Source organism: Cygnus atratus, chromosome 11, assembly GCF_013377495.2.
Source record: "Cygnus atratus isolate AKBS03 ecotype Queensland, Australia chromosome 11, CAtr_DNAZoo_HiC_assembly, whole genome shotgun sequence".
NCBI classification, from domain to species: domain Eukaryota; kingdom Metazoa; phylum Chordata; class Aves; order Anseriformes; family Anatidae; genus Cygnus; species Cygnus atratus.
In genome coordinates, this window is record NC_066372.1 from 14,941,619 (window position 1) to 14,958,775 (window position 17,157).

General features: G+C 50.9%; 1 protein-coding gene across 1 annotated transcript in view; it reads right to left on the reverse strand.

Annotated features, from left to right (window-relative positions):
• Nucleotides 1–17,157, reverse strand: part of AKAP13 (A-kinase anchoring protein 13) — a 218,867-nt gene that overhangs the window by 100,132 nt on the left and 101,578 nt on the right. Inside the window, 3 exon segments of the mRNA XM_050712981.1 lie at nucleotides 2,208–2,322; nucleotides 2,324–5,083; nucleotides 8,216–8,405. Of these exon segments, the coding sequence (XP_050568938.1) occupies nucleotides 2,208–2,322; nucleotides 2,324–5,083; nucleotides 8,216–8,405 (3,065 nt within the window).

The following is a 17,157-nucleotide window of genomic DNA, read 5'->3' on the forward strand; positions in this document are numbered from 1 at the left end:
ATATTTGAGGGCAATTTTACAATATAAATAAAAGAAATTAAAGAGTTCAACTTCTGATTTGGAGGAATGGCAGCAGCAGCACCAGCTGATTGCGTGTCTGATAAATTAGCATGACAATAAAAGCCTCTGACCACACGTGTTTCTGAGAAACGGCCTCGTGACCTGCACTTCCTTTGAGAAGGCTTTATTGTCGGCTCTTGAAAAAAAGATTTGATTCATTCAGAGCACCGACTACTCAAAAAATCCTCTGTACAACCCCAGACTGCAGGGAAAACTCCCCGACACTGACACAGCAACGAGGAATTCCCACAAAGCCTTGAAGGCTGCCGCAGAAGGAGCACGCAGAACGTGCCACACAAAGCGCAGCCATCAACGCGCAGAGATGTACACACTAACAGCAACAAACAACGAGTCCCGTGTCCCGAATCGCTGCCATCTCACAGTTCTAGATCCTATTTTACAGGACAATAAACCGTTGTATTCCCAGGTCTTTTAATCCTAAATCCTTACGCATTTTAAGCCTGTATCAGGATCACCTCCTCTTTTTCCCCTTCCATGCCCTAACACAGAACGATGCCTTACTGTTACTTTTTTTACTCCAGCTACTACCTTACTGGGCTGTTTCGTTCCATTTCCTTTTAAAAGAACTCATCGTGCCTCCAAGAATCCAGCCAGAGATAAAGACCTGAGCTGTAATGAGGCAAAACCCAAGAAGCTCCCAGAGCTAACACTCCCAGGTATTGCCTTACAGCCACTCCCATCCCATTGAAATGTCAATCCGCCAGAGCACAAAAATAAACTTCTTTCTGAAAACAGCTTTCTAATCCACCTTTAAAGCACTCTACTTATTTACTAACGAACTAATGACTAACGTTTACTGATTATCTCCTGACAAATAAACTTTCTAAAAATCAAAGAACTCAAAGAAAACTCAGAGAGATCAAAGAAAACAGTATTTGCCAGAGCCACCCACTAGTGACCCCTCCAAAAATCAAACCTTTCCCCTGCCCCCAGTTATTCTGCTATCACTTACCAGTCCGAATCCTCTGCCATCACTCTATCCTGTATTTAGACCGAAGTAAAAGCTCCCAGCATTAAATCAGTGAAAAACCTTTAGAACTTCATGATTTATATCATGGCATTTTTTTTTTTAATTTATTTCTATCTTTTTTTTCTTCCTTTGATTGTTCAGTGCTGTGAAATAGGATGCACTGTGTAATTTTCTCATAGCGAAAAGAAAAAACTGGCAACTGAAAAAGTTCAGCTGCTGGCGCTGAACAGCTGCCGGAACAGGTGGAATGGAAAGATCAGATTAGCTCCACGCTTCAGGAGCGAATCCACCTCTGATTTAACTCTAGCGACCAACTCACTTCTCCCTTAGCCCATTTACCCAGGTCTGTTTCCCCTTTCTCAGCGTTACCTGACGGCGTTTTCGGGTAGCTCGTGCTGCACGGGCACCGGGTCTAAGCCATCCCCAGCGAGGCGCCGCTGTCCCGCAGCATCCCTGCTCCCAGGGGAGCGCTGCTCCCGCTTCCAGCTGGCCCCAGCGAGCAGGGAACGAACTCCCGGCGAGCTCCGGCCCTGCCCAAGCGCACTGGAAAACACCCCGGCTGCTCTGCCCGACAAAAGCTTCGCAGACAGGAAAAGGCAGAGGGGGTAGGGCTGGCCCTCTCTTCTAAATGACCTAACCCCGCCAATTAGGACGTGGCTCTGCACAGTTCAGAAGGACACCGGCAGCTGTTCCAGCAGGGAGGAAAGAAAACGTAAGGCAGCGCTGCCGTATCCTCTGACTGTACGCTAGCAAAAATACGGGGGGGAAAAGTGAAGGAATAGCTCAAATTAGCACTAAGCAAATAAACCCTGAGGCCCACAACGAAGTATGTAACTTGAAGATACGGCGGTCGAAATATCTCCCTCCCATTCATTCCTTCCCCAGAAGGGATTTACGTGCTAGAAATTCTTCTGCACGGCTTCATAGGAGATGATGTCCTTTCCTTGCCCCCAGTGCCAGACAAGAAACACGCATTTGGGCCGCAAGTTTTAATATGTAACTTCTCAGACACGAAAGCAAAAAGAAAGCAACCCCCAAACACCTCCACTTCCTCTGTAAGGCAGGCCTCATGCACTCACTTCCCTTCCTGTGCTGATGCTAGGGGCAGCCCGACAAAGAAAAGCTGCAAAGAAGGAGACCGCCCGATTTTCCATACCTGTGCCAGGCTCGGCAGCTCGCGGTGCCGGGCTGACGTCCGTCTTCTTGGCGGAGGAGCTTAAATCCGCCTCTCCATTCAGGCCGGCTCCCACATCCACTGCAGGCTGGGGCTCGAGCCCCTGCTCTTCCTGCGGCTGGTAGGTCAGGAGAAGAAGGGGTCCCCGCTGCAAACACTACGGCATCGAAACTTTTTACCATTTTAGGAGCTTTATCCGGAGAGGAGCCATCGTCTGCCGAAACCAAACTCTTTACTCCCACATGCTCTGGTGACTCAACAGCATTTAAGCCGGAGGAGCAGGGCGAGAGGGCTGACTCCGACACGGCTCGGCTTTGCTTGCCCTCGGGCTGTGCCGAGACCTCCCCCTGGGCTGCGGCGGCAGCGGGAGCAGCATCGCCCTCGCTGCCCGGACAAACGGTGTCCGTGCTGGAGTCGCTGTCGCACGTGGGCTCCTCCGCGATGGGCTGCAGCGCTGCCCTGGGCAGGACACTCTCCAAATCCTGCTGCTCTTCCTCGTACCCCGTGACGGAGGTTATCGCCGCTATCCGTAACGCTTCTTCAGCCTCAAAAGCCACGCTCGGGGCTACCACTTCCAAAGCATCCTTTAATTCGGGGGTGCTGCTGCGCGGGGAGATGTGTTGCGGGCTGGGACCACGCTCTTGGTGCGGCCCCGTGTCCGGACAAGGGTTGCTCCCCGCCACCAGCGATTCGCCCGGCGGCTCGGCTGCTTGCATGGTGCCTTCCCCAGCACCCGCTGCCCCAGCCTCACCCGCCGACTCCTCGGGGACCGGCTCCTTCAGCCCAGCACCCGCATCGACGCCGGCCGTGGGCCCCCCTGGGCTGCAGGCGGAGGATTTCACAACCGTGGCAAGCAGTTCCTCCGACAAAACCTGCTCCTGGCTGCTGTCAGAAGCCTCCCGCTCAGGCTCAGCCGTGCCTCCTTCTGCCTGAGGCTGGAGGCCGTGCTCGGGAGGGCCCGGGACCCCCGCATGCTCCCCCAGCACGCCGGTTACCTCGCCAGGCTCCCGGCCGCGCGGCGGGGCCAGCTGTGCCGAGCCTGCCGCCGCCGCTGCTGCCACTTCCTGCTTTTGTTTAGATTCTTCATTATGAATTACAGAGGGTGTGCCTACGAAATTATCCTCTGCACAGTCTGCGCCCTTGGCACATGGAGACAATCCAGGGTCGTTACCGCGCAGGGCCGCCTCCTGCCCGGGAAGTGCCGCTGCAGCATCTCCGGTCGGGTGCTCTGCGTCGGGACGGGGCGCGAGCGCTCTCACCTCGCCACCCAGCCCCTCCTGCCCCCGAGGGCTTTCTGCTGCCTCTTCTCCGTCTTGTGGAGGCTCCTTCTCCGCCAGGCATGCACTTGCATCCTCCAGAGGGAGCGACCCAGGCTCCTGCTCTCCCACTGGAGCAGCATCCAGTTTTAAGCTGTCGCCCATGGCATCGTTAACAGCGGTTTGATCAACAGAAGGGCAGCAGCTAGCAACTTCCTGAGCTCCGTTTTCAGAGTCTGCGCTTCCTCCATCTCCGCTGCTGCTGGTATCAGTTCCTACTGACTCCTCTTTCTGGGCTTCGCCACCCTCCCTTGCTTCGCCCGCACTCTCAGCGATCTCACCGCTTCCCTGGCCACGCACAAGTTCTGCGCTGCCTTGGTTAGCTCCAGCACCATCACCATTTTCAGGGCCATCGGTTTCCACACTGTCCTCCAGGGAGGGTGAGCTGGATTTGCCATTTGTGACACCCACTTCCACCTGTCTTTCTTGCGCCCCACTCGTAGTGCTGTCCTGGCTTTCCAAAACAAGACCACGTTCAGGTGCACACGCAGGAGCCTTCGCCCCATTCACTGCTGGTAACGCTGCCGCGGTGCTCGCGGTGACATCCTGCCTCTCCTCCACACGGGCATCCCCTTGGCTTTCCAAAAGGCCAACGTTTACCTGATCAGTGCGTGAGCCTGCTCCAGTCTCTTTGTTATCACCGCTCTCGCAAAGATCAACGGAGACGTCTCCAGTGCCAACACCTGTGTTCGTACTGTCGCACGCCGCTACCACTCCCACGTTTGCATCCTCCCCACCCGCACAGTCAGTGCCATTAAAACCGTCGAGCAAGGGCTGAGCGGCGCTGGCTGGCTCCTCCTCAGCTGCCAATCGCTCTTCCGGATCCGCAGGCCTCCTTTTGGTGGCCTCAGCCATCCCATCCTCTACCTGCTGCTGGCCCGGCGCCCTGTCAGCCGCCCCGGTACAGTTCCTGCACTCGGTCTGGCCCATGGCCACATCCGTGCCCTCCGGGGAGGCCGGGGCTTCGCCTGCAGTTTGAACCCCAGGGACAGCACTCTCAGCTGCACGTTCCTCGGCAGCCTGCGCTTCCTGATGGGTGCTATCCTTACTGCACAAGCCAGCTTGATCCAGAACAACTCCAGCAGATGTCATTCCAGCTTCCTCATCTGTATTTCCACAGGACGGGAGATTTACGGCCCCGTTTACGCCTGCATACGGGCTCGCTGTGCAGCCGTTTTCATCCGACACAGCCCCAGAGCCTTCAGCAGAGGCTGGCCCCTCCTCTTCCTTTTTACCCAACGTCACGGTATTTTTACTTTCACAAGAGCACGCTGGGCTCTCCACATCCCCCAGACTCCGCAAGCCGTTTGGTCCATCACTGACAGCTCCCAGGCTCCCGCTGGGGCACTTGTCCTCCTGGTGGGCTTGGTCGGAGAGCTGCCCACTGTCGAGGTGAACGTCAGATGGACTTTCCTCCCTTCCTTCTCTTGCTATTTCTTCCAGGCTCTGAGGCGAAGTGGTTGGGTGACCACCTGGCTCTGCTCCGCCGCCGCAGCTATTCCCAGAACCTCCCGGTACAGACTCCGTCTGCTTCCTTAAACTCTGCAACGAGACCAAAAAAATGAATTATGATTATTTTCTGGATCCACCATGTACGAGGCCTGTGAACACAACCCTCTGTTTCACTGCGACTCCTGCTCCTGCTGTGCTCCTACTTGACGTCCACAACCCCTAGGGACAGAGCTACAGACGTAGTGCCGAGGCCGTGTTACCTGCTGGTTTTGTTATGCAATAACAATGACATTATCAGAACGACCGGAATGTTGCTGGAAGAAGCCTCTGAAGGACATCTAGTCCAACCTCCCACCTGAAGCTGGACTATCACTGGTGTTACCTCAGGTCAGGCAAGGCTCTGGCAAGTTCCAAAAACCTCCAATGATGGAGGCCCCACCACCTCTGTGAGCAACCTCTTTCAGCCCCACACCATCCTCCTGTGAAGGATTTTTTTCCCAGCAGCCAGTCCGACCCGCCCAGGCTGAGATTTGTCCCTCTAACCCCTTGCTACGCCACCTGCCACCACCGAGAAGAGTTTGGCTCTGTCACCTCTGCCATCGCTCCTCAGCTAGCTGTACTCTTAGTTCTTCAGTGCACTGAAACACAAGATCAGTCAGCAGCAGAATTCAATCTACCACATAATGCAAATGAATACCCGCCTGGTCCCAAGGGGCCTGAGCTGACACTGCTGCAGAACAACTTCAGACCCCTGCCCCACGGCACTCCCTGCTTCTGCTCTGCGTTGCTCCATTTCCCTGTGTTGCTCTAAACACTGCTCCAGACAAGGCAGCTGGCTGTCCCTGCCCAACCCGGTCATCTGTCTCCTGCTTCTAGGACTGAACTCATCATCGAATCCACTCCTGAGAAATGCATGCGTAATTAAATAGCTGAAATTTATTTCCTACACGGAAATAAAAAATTGAAAATGACAACACTGTATTAAAATCAGTATGTGCAATACCATGGAACAGTAGCAAAGCACTCAGCTTGTCCCATCTGCATTTCCTTTCCAGCATATCCACCTTGTCCAGGATCCACCAAGCTTGATACAATCAAACCTTTATTTAAAAAGAATCACCTCTGTTTCAATATCATCTTTTTTTTTTCCTCTTCTCTGCTGCATTTCAGGCGTTCACATACCAGAAAAAGCGACTTGCTAAATTAACGAGCAACCTCAGCCCTTGGATGCTCACCCCGCAGAGCTTCCTTGATTTTCTGTGGAGCGCCAGCTCTCGAGGCAGGCTCTGGGATTTCACTGCACGCTTTCGGAGGACACGCTGACACGCAGACAGCAGGTGACGAGCGCTTGTGGCCCCCTAGAAATTCAGCACTAATGAATCTAGTTCAAACCTCTGGTATTTTTTGCCTTTATTCATAAAAATGCTCAAAAAAAAAGAAGCACCCTAGCAGTCTAACTCAAATAGGTTCCTTCAAATCTTTAAGACTCTAAAAGTTCCCAGAGAAACAGGATTTCACACCAAGTATGCCAGCTTAAACAACCCTTTTCTCCCCGAGTAACAAAAGGAGCAGCGTGTTAGCTGACGCACTTGCAGGGAACTTCTGGGTGTTGCATGTACAAACCGTGGCTAAGCCCATCCCTGCTGCGTCGAGGATATTGCACTTACTGTTCTTTCCACACTGAGGTTTGCAAACTCTGACCACGGCCACCAAATCACTGAATCACAGACCACCGAACGCACTTCTGGTGTTTGCGATGGCTCTCCTGCTGCAAACAACCCCACCACCCACCTCCCATACAGCTGCATATCTGCCAGCCACGACGCAGCTCGTGTTTTTGGAGGCAGCCCAGGGCAGGTGAGCACAGGAGGCAGGCAGCACGGGCAGCAAAACCAGAACCATCATCTCCTCGGCCACCCAACCCTGCAGCAGAGCACAGAACCGTGCTGCTGGGCCCCAGCCAGGACGGACAGACGGCCGCAGACAACGGTGACACTTGTGCTGGAATAAGCCGGAGGGGCGGCGGCAGCCCCAGCATCCTCTCGGTGAAGTCACTCTGCTGATAGCCTGAAAAATAGAACTGGCTCCAAAAGAAGCCAACTGGCTTCTACCCGACCCTAAATGAACCTAAACGCAATCATTACAGGGCTGCGCTCCAAATCCAAATCAGATTAGATGTGAAGTGAAACAGCGCAGGGAAGAAGTCTAAACATAGCCTTTTGCGATTTCATTGTCAGACAAAATGTACCCATCTGGCACTGGCTCTAGCAAGCAAGGAACGAGCTCGATGTGCAGCCGTGCCTTAGTGCCAGCTGATGAAAAGGGGAAGTGCAGGGAGGCGATTTCACGGTTAGCTCTGCTTTGCCACTCATGCCACCAGTTCCTGCCGAGATGGGGAGTAATTAACATCTCCTGCTCGGGGAAGGGTGACCGATACCTCTGAACTTCCTCCCAGCCCAATGCAGACTGCAGTTCTCTCTTTGCTTGCTTAAAGGAACAGAAATGCCTGGGAGCACTGTTATTTAAACCCCACACCTCCACAGCAGCAGATTTACGACTGATAAAGCAATGGCAGCTGTGCAACACACGCAGAGCACTTCTGAGAAGTTGCACAGAAGTGTCCCGCTGCTTCATCCTCCCCTCTCAAACACGTCCCTTTGGAACTGATGTTCAAGCACTGAGAGGAAAACTCCCAAGCCCCCACCTTGCACCACCGTGGGCAGGGCTCTGGGCACACTCACCGCGTGGCTCAGGTGAGCTTCTCCAAATCCTACACCAAGGCACTAAGAAAACCACTGCTTTCTCCATCACCCTCACCAAACACTTTCCCCTCCCTCTCCCCTCCGACCCTGTCATCTTTATCCGAACACAGACGTACCCAGGGTGCCAGTCCCCCAGGCCCTGACCCCCTCCAGCGCGCACACGCCGCCCAACGGCTGCCAGCAGCTGGAAGGACGATGCACCTCACCTCCACGAAGGTTTTCCCCGTCTGATGTGCTTCCTAACAGGGCTTTATCAGATCTCCCTGTGCTCCAAGGAGATAATAGGCAGGTGTCTGCCTGGCTGTTTGCTAAGGACATCCAAAGCAAATGTCTAGACTCACTGGTACTCATGCCCCCAAACGGTGCCTGCGTGTGGACACCCCAGCAGGTGCCAGGCTGCTCACAACAGCAGCAGCCAGCCAGCTCCCTTTCTATTCAATAATCACAGGTGTTTCCTTACCCGGTGCTGGTGGCTCTGCATGTGTAGCTGAAGCTGCCGTATGTCGCTCTCCAGGCTGGCCTTTGTCCCTTCCTTGGTTTCAGCCGTCAGCAAGTAAACATCAAGCCGCCGGTGGTGCTTCACGCAGTACTCCCCGGTGTGCACCGTGTGGGACAAGGTGCTCCACGAGTCCGGCTCCCTGGCTTCCTCTCTGAAAAGAAACCACCGCAGGTTAGTCTGCGAGCAAGGAGGGATGCTGCACGGCAGGACACGCACGCTGTTCCTCACTCTGGACAGTCATCTAATCAATGGCTCCAGGGCCAGACAGACACACACACACACGCACGCGTCTCCGTCCTGAAAATGAATGTGATTTAGAGCCAGCGCCAGCCACGAGCTCTACTCCACAAGGTCTTTCTCAGGTAGAGAGATCTGCTTTTTTCCCCCAGACAAGAAGAACACGAGTGACTAATAGCAAAGGGCACTGCAATTGCTTTTTAAACAGAATTTATTGCAGGTGAAGATCACCAAAGTAGCTGCTGGAGAACAACAGATACCTGAAAGAAAGACTGCAGGGGGACAAGTTCGAGGGAGCAACGATTTTTATGACACAGATACTACAACTTCTACACCGAAACCAGCACACCTCTTCACCAACACCCAACAGCCATCAAATTGCAGCAATTTTGTCACTCCTGAAACGAATTCTGTTTGCCCTGTGAAACTGCTTCGACACAAGACATCCTCAGTGTCGTGAGACTGCCGTCCTTCTGCGGCAAGAACACCAACGTTCTTCTTACCAAAGGAAAAGAAAGGAAAAAGGGGGCTGTTGGAGATCAGAATGAAAAACTAACTCAGCAGTTACTTCCAGTCAATAGAAATCTCTGTTCAGTCATCTCAGACATCAGACCCTGATTTTGCACAAGCTTACAACTCAGAGCAGTAATTCTTCATGTGGCTGCTCTCACCGAGCTGCACAGAAACAGCAGTGTCACTTTAACGGGTTGTAGAAGCAGTCATCTTATCAAGGTGTTCATCTAAAGCTTCAGGTTTGTAGCTTTCATTTTGAATCAGAACTGATTCAGGAAACCAAAACCACCTTTTCATCATCATGCACCCTAATGAGAGAGACAACTCCAGGCAGGGATTGAAGGATGTGGGGCTAACGCTGACCTGCTCATGGGCACGAGCAACGGAGACCTCTCCATCGTCCCTTCCCTGGGACTGCAGCTGCTGAGCACTAGCCTGAGCCGACAGCACGGCCCCACAGCTGGCGTCCCCAGATTTCCCTTTAGCTACAGGTTTCCCTAGAAGGGCCTGGGACAGAGCTGTAACTGTACAAAAATGATGAAGGGACTCAACGAGGTACATGTGCAGCAAACTTGTACCGTCCGCCAGGTAGAACTACACAACTGGCTGCACCTTCACCCACTGGTTTCTTCAGAAGCAGCAAACCGCTCCAGTGGGCAAGGCCACCTCTCCAGGAAGCCGTGCGATTCAGAAAGCGAAGCAGTAACGATTAAACACCACCACGAGTGGCAACAGCAGCAGGCAGAGCGCTGCGGGGAAGCTGGGGACATGGAGAGCCACACAGCTGATGTGCTCTGCCCCGGTACAACAGCCCACATCCTCTCGTGACTCATTTTGAGTTAAATCAGCACGACACAAAGCAAACTCAGACAAAGTGAATCTATGCCTTCCGCCCTTTGCCACGATGTAACTCAACTGACTTCTATGGAATTACTCTTGATTTAAACAGAATCAATATTGCTGTAGAGGAGCAGAAGGACGCGTAGTTTTTTGTGGTGATCTGTATAAAACCGGTCATCAAGGCACTGAAGTCATCTGAGCCATTACGAGTGCGAAGTGGCTAAATAAATGACTTTCCTTTATCAAGGAAACACAGCCATTTCTGTCTGGCGCATTTTCCTTTTCAGCTGCCATGTATGAGAAATCACTGCTCGCCGGGCCACTCGGAGCACAACGGAGCAGTCAGCCCAAAAACCAGGTTCACCCACTCGTGAGGCCAACATCAGCAGGCTTAAAGGACGCAACAGCCTTCTCCGCTGTCCCACCAGCTTCAAGTGCACTTAGAAGCGTCTTCAAATATGCGCCCACAAAGCAGCCTGTGGATCTGCAGGGCCCTCGGTGGCTTCAAAGCCTCAAAACCTGGAGGGGAATCACAGGCGTGCGCTGCCCCCTGCAACACGGTGGTATCCCCACCACCACCCCAGCGACCTGCCACCTCCACCTTCTGGCAGCGATGTCTCAATCCACCGACTCCTCCAAGTCATCCCTCTCGCACACCGATGCATCCAGAGGACAAGTGAGCGTTAACTTGTTGGCTCGCTGCTATTTCTGCTGTTCAATTGCTTTCAAGAGCACGTAGATCACATGAGAACATGCTCCCGCTCACTTGTCCCTGTACGTTGAACTTAACCATTTGTGTGTCCCCTGCCTGTCTCACTGCAAGCCCTGGGTTCTATGGAGGTAACAAAAACACACATCCTTCCAGAAATTATGCTTTATAGGCTGCACACTCAGTGCTCCCTCACCAGGAAAGGTGCTCATTTTGCATAGATTAGCAATTTCTGTAGTAGCTGTAATTATGTACAAGTGCATACCGAAGCTGCGCTACTAGGAGATAAAAACAAATATGCAAATATTTACTAAAGATTTACTAAGAAACGTATACAGAAACTCCTGTATTCGAGTAGTCTGAAAATCTGCTTCCATTCAGCACAGACGCCTAAGCTACAGGGGAAATCTGTCTTATTATAGCACCCAACCAGCCTGGGGCAATTCCTTCTCACCCTCCTCTTTCAACAGCTTCCTACAGAAATACTTGAAAGATACTTGAACAGAAAGTTTCCTTTGTACCACCTCTGAGCCAGACTTTCCCAGAAGAGAATATCTCACTTGGTTCAAAAGGCAAGGACCGACCAACGAGGTCCCCAGGATCACTGGGGTGCCTCCACCTTGGGCACAGCCACGTGGAGGAGACCTGGAAGGAGTCCTGGAGGAGACCTGGAAGACGTCCTCCAGCTCTGCTCCCTGCTGCTTCTGACCCAGCTTTCTGTTGCACAGAGGCTTCCCAGAAGGGAAATCGCTGGCTTCAAGAAAGAACAGCGCTTGCAGGACAAAGGAGAGACTTACCAGCCGGCCCTTCGTCCGCGGAAACGGAGCTCAAGGAAGGATGCTGACCCCAAACACCGCAAAAGGAGGAGCAAACCCAAACCCTCACCACCTCCAAAATGCTCTCGGGCCATGAGCTGCTTGACCTGGGAGCTAATTCTTCTGCTCAAACCACAGCATCGCCTACTGACATGAGGAAGACCACAAGCGATGCTATTTTTCAAACCTCCACCGAGTGCCCAAGCAGAGCCGTCCCCGGCGAAGGAGGAGCCGTGCCGCGTTTGTGTGCTGAACCTATTCTGGTCTGGTGGCGGGGCAGATAGGATGGCCCCGGGCCAAGGAGAGGCGGAAAGAGGTAGAGGAAAGCCTGCAGTGACACAGAGCGGCTCCCAGCTTCCTGCAGATACCAGCAAGATATTTTTATAAAGAGGGAAGATAAGTGAGAAGGGGGGAACAAAAAAACTGAGCTCTGACTGGAGGAAAAGCTCTGCCCGCCTTCAAAAGTTTCAGAAGCAGCCGTCGGTGAGAGAGGTTTGAAATCTGGCTGTGCTGGGAAGGGTTTTCCAGTACCCAGATAACAGGTTTTAACCGCAGGGGAGAGGAAGAGTGGGGAAGAGATCAGAAAAGGATCAAAATGGCCTCAGTGCATTAGGCAGAACCCCGTGAAGAATCGCACAGTTCCCCAGCCGGGAGAGGAAGGCGGTGTGGGAACTCAAGGTGTTATTTCCTGGGGATATCCCCTCCGCATTTCTGAGCCGAACAAACAAACGCCACAGCGCTGCCAGCTCTTGGGATCTTACTGCGAGCCTGGCCACAGCTGCTGGGCGACTCTGAAAGCACCAGCTCCCACATACGTGTGATAGAGAAAATAAAATATCTTGAAATAAAACAACAACAACAAAAAAAACACAAAAAAAAACCATAAAACCATCACCACAACAACCAGTGTTATGGTTACAGCCAAAAACTAGGAAATGCTAGAATTTAGATGCTCTTATCTGTAGGGCAAATAAAACCTAAACTGAACTTTAATCTCACATTCCTAGTCAAATTCTGATTTCTTGCTGGTATATTATCACACTGAAAAGAGGAGATGGAGTGTCTGTGGTCTGGGATAAACAAGGAACGGTGCCTACTGGGACAGGAAGCTGCCCGTGGTGGCTGCTGCACCACACGTCCCTACCACTGACAATTTACAGACGTCAAGCCAACAAACAGTCCCTCTGATGAAAATCTGCACCCAGATTTACCAGGCACCAGAGTCTCCGACCAAGCCTCCAGAAACCCGTAACACAGAAAGCCAATTTCCTAAACCCATCACGGAACTGGGTACGGGACTCTGACGGATCTCTTTATTCTTCAAAGGAAATTGCAGGCTGCCAGCAACAAACAGCTACGGATAATGGCAGCAACTGCTCATTACTAATGGCAATTAATATTTAGTGGCAGTACCGTTACTCCTAAGAGGACCCAATGCGTCCATTTTCACTTTGCCTTCCCTTAACGTCCTTCTAACATTATTATTACTCTTTTTTTTTTTGGAAGGTAAATGGAAACTGTTTCTTAGAAATTTGACACGACAGAACTTACAGCTGTTGCAGAAGTGCTGGGGAACTACCGGCTTCGTAGGGGTACGGTCAGTTTTGCATCAACAGCCTCACAGTCTTTAATGACATACAAAATACTAGCGCACACAAACATTTTCTTGGTCCTCCCTGCTTTTGTAATCAACAGCACATATCAGACAGGAGACTGAGAAAACGTGCAACTACTATGTGCTAGACTGGGTTAAAGCAAATGCATACACTGGAAAGTGATTTAAACACAGTATTCATACTTCAGGTGTTTCCAAATGTACTGAAAGCCAAAGAAAAGAGGAAAAAACGTTTCTTACATAGAAAAATTTCACAAGACACTCACTAGTTGGACCGCTTTTGATGTTGGAGGAAAGAAAGAGTTAAAGCTCATCAGCTGCAGCAGTGATGACCAACCCCTTACAGCACTCCACACAGACATGAGCTGCAGTGGGTTTGGACACTGCACTGAATTCAGGATTGCACAACCTATCCTTCAATATCAGATTAAATATTTAACGACTGGCTTCAAAATATTTAATGCTAACTTCTCAGTCCCATGGCCAACACACCATACAATGGGAAATCATACAAGAGAGGAAAGCTGGCTTGCTCTTCAACAGCTGTTTGCAGACTCACATATCCTAAGCGAGCACGGCCAGTTATCTGAGCAAACAGAACCTATTTCCTACCACAAAGGGGCTGCACTCTTAAACCAACGCACTTCTCAGGCCTTGAAGCTAATTATATATTAAAAAATAAAACTACACACTGACAGCAAATGTATTTGCCAAACAGGATGATACACATCCCATAGGATGGAATAGCTGTCTGTTGTTAAATGCATTTTTGAGCCTGTTTTATTTTCATAGCCTTACCTAACATGAAAGATGACTTGCTTGGGGGGCATTTCTTCTCATATCTTACCAAATCTTCTCAAATCTCTTCTAAATCTCCTCTTTCTCCTCCTCACGGGCCTGTTTGCATGAACGTCACCACCTAGGACCTCTGATTGCCAAGCAGGATATCAGAGACAGCCAAATGCTGTTCCTACCACAGGGACGAAGCCTCTCCTCTCTTTTCTGTATGCAGAGGTGAATACATACAAAACAAAGAGGAGGAGGGAGCCAATGAATAAAAATACAAGTCTTCATAGGGATGCTGGAAGACGGTAGGAAAAGAGGAAAAGCTGGAGCGTGCAGTGGGTGAGTAGGTGGAAAGAGGGAAGCACAAACTCTTCCTGCTCCATCACGTTCAGACCTGACTGCTCCCACTCCCATCTGCTCCTCTGCTGTGCTCTTGGGGCCCGTGGAAACCCACGGCACCTCAGCATCTTTCCAAGCAGGAAGAAATATCAATGAAACAATCACGTCCCAAAAAGTCATCTCAAAGTTCAGTAACACACAGCCACAAGACCGGATCCTGTTGGATCGCTCCTACTCCCATGCTTCTGTAGCCAAACAGCGTCCTCTTAACACATGGATCTCTCATCAGTTCCTCTCTCATTACCCTTTTAATGACTTCGAACGCTCCTTTAAATGTTAATCTTGAGCCAGCACTTACAGAGACAAAGGCAGCTGCTCTCCTCTCCTAACAGACTGCACAATGAGAGCAAGCCGTGCCCTAAAACCTACTGCCCTGCACCCCAAATAGCAATCAAAAGGGTTTGTCGCTTGGTTTGGGGTGGGAGAACGGAAGGAAAAACGCTAGACGATAGTGTTACTTCAAGTAAACTCTTTCGCTGCTGAGTCAGGTTAGCCAAAAATAAAATTACCTATTGCGGTGGCAACCTCTGGGGCACCTGCGTGTCCCCAGCTGCATCCCACTCGTGCTCGATAATAATAATAACGGGAGAAAGAAGTAACCGAGGGGAGACTGGAAGCTTTTACAGCCAGTTCCCAGCTCACAAATAAGGCAAGGGCACAGAGGGGACAGGGTCTGAGAACCCCGTTACGTGCACTGCCACAACCCGGCCCTGAAGTCACCTTCCAGCCCCAGGAAATTTGTGATTTCGGAAAGCATCTGTGTCACAGACGGCTCTTGTCCTGCTCATAGACTGAAGCTAATGGAACAACCTAGCAGCAACGTTAGATTAAAAGTGTCTGGCTTTAACTGTTGTCCCCATTTGGCAGCGCGCTGTAAGAAATGCCTAATTTTAAGACCACACTTAAACCACCTGCTGAAGACGAACTGGACGCTTCTGACATAAAACACATGCTGAAAGGACGTGCTGAATTGGTGAGCAAAGAAACGAGATGCCAGACAAATCCTCTTGCAGCTCTGGCCTAGAAAACCAGAGAAGTGTATTCAATTACCAAAGTAAAGTTACTGCAAAAGCTTCCTCATCTGAGAGGCACCACGGAGCTTACAGCACAGACTCCATCAATTACTTACATAAAATCAGAACAATAGCAAGTGATAATCCAGTATTGCAAAATGGTCACCAAACACTCCTGCTACCAGGGAGCTATTTCTCGTACGTGTTAATTAAATCTGGGTCGGTTTAATTTTGGAAATACACGCTGATAGTGACTGATGGTTTCACACGCTGGGCCTCCTGGCTGTTACCAGGAGGTTTTACACACAGAGCCACACAGAAGCGCTCCACAGCAATAAAAAGCAAGCAGTGAAAACAGCAAAAGCAAAACTAAGGTTAGAGTAAAAAGCTCAAGAGACTGTTAAAGTCCCAAATCCTTCCCTCTGCAGGGACTGGAAAAATGCTTTCTTACGGACTTCACTTTTCTCTGACTCCCCTTTCAGGGGGCATAAATCACTCACAGCTGGGAAGGAACGACAAGCACTTGGCTTCATAGAAAGAAAAAAAAACAAACAACTGATAGGTTTGGGTTGCTGGACAGAACTTTGTTCTGTAGAAATGAAATCGGATTACCAACCAGCGTGTGTTTCGCAGAATGGCACTCCGACTCCTCTGACATTATGAACGCGAGCTCTTTCTTGGAGCCATTTTACTTGCCTGACTTGCAAAGCACTGAAGAACATGGAGCTGGCAGGCAGATTATATTACTACGCTGAGCTGGATCTGAAAACACCAACTAGTGCAAAATGCAGCTGTCCTGTTGCAGAGGCCAAGTTACTCGCACGGAGCGTGCTCCCCCTGGTTAACAACCCCGCTGCCTCTCCCGAGCCCTCTCTTCTCCAAGGAGCACAGCAGACGAAGGCTGCCAACGCCCTGGAGCTAGCATTGCCCAATTTAAACATCAGGAAGTAGCAGGCTTCAAGGAAGGAGCCTCCGTTTCTGAATTCACTCCTACCGCACTCAGAAACTGTTGAAGCTCAGAGAGAGCTGTGCAACCTGCCTGGTGTCCGAGGCTTTTTCATACAAGATCAGGTGTATTTAAGAAACAACCGCTCGCCGAGCTGCTAGAAAGCAAAGAAGAATATTCCTAGAGAAAACCCTTCCATGCTTTTTGTCCCTAAAAATAAAGTCCCACCCTTCTGCACCACCCTATTCCATTTGTATTGTGAGACTTTTGCTTTAATCTAGAAGATAAAATGAGCGCCCTCAGGGATGCCACACAACTGAAGAGCACTGCTATCGGCATATCAGCATCTCGCTCTCCAGCTCAGGCAGCCCACGCAGCCCACGCAGGCTCCTCTGCAGCTCCTCGCTTCAGCCTCAAAAGCAGCAGTGCACACATCGGCCCTGCCACAGGATGCAGGAGCCACTTCACAAGCTGGAGCCTACAGCAAAGGTGACTCCCAGGCTTGCACCATTTCGCCTGAAGTCATCTTTCATTTTTGCAAATGAACACCGGCAGCTGAAAAGGGAAAGCTCGGCTGACAAACAGAAATCCAAAATGTCACCGGCGCAATTAAGTTTTTGAGAAAAATATTTACACTGCGGCTGAATCAGACTGCTCTGCAGCTGAACCCAGACAAAACTGCATCAGCGGAGAAGGTTTTGTGCCTGTACCCTAATTACAGCCAAACTTCACCCCTTCCCCATGCTGGCCAGGAGGATCATTGTGAAGCATGGGGTCCTGCAAATCAGCAAGCAAGTGAACAATAAAATCCCCCCAAGGATAATGCATCACAAAACACACTGCATTCATTTATTTTGTGAAGTGCAGTTTAATTACTTGTAAAAATAATGACTCCTTTGTATGGGCTCTCGCTAACATGCATTGCTGCTCAGTATTTTGCTGAGTGGTACAAGTTGTGTGCCAAATTTGTGTGTGTGGATTATACAGCCTGTGCAGAAGCAGAGCGCAGAAAAGTGGTTGTACAGCATCC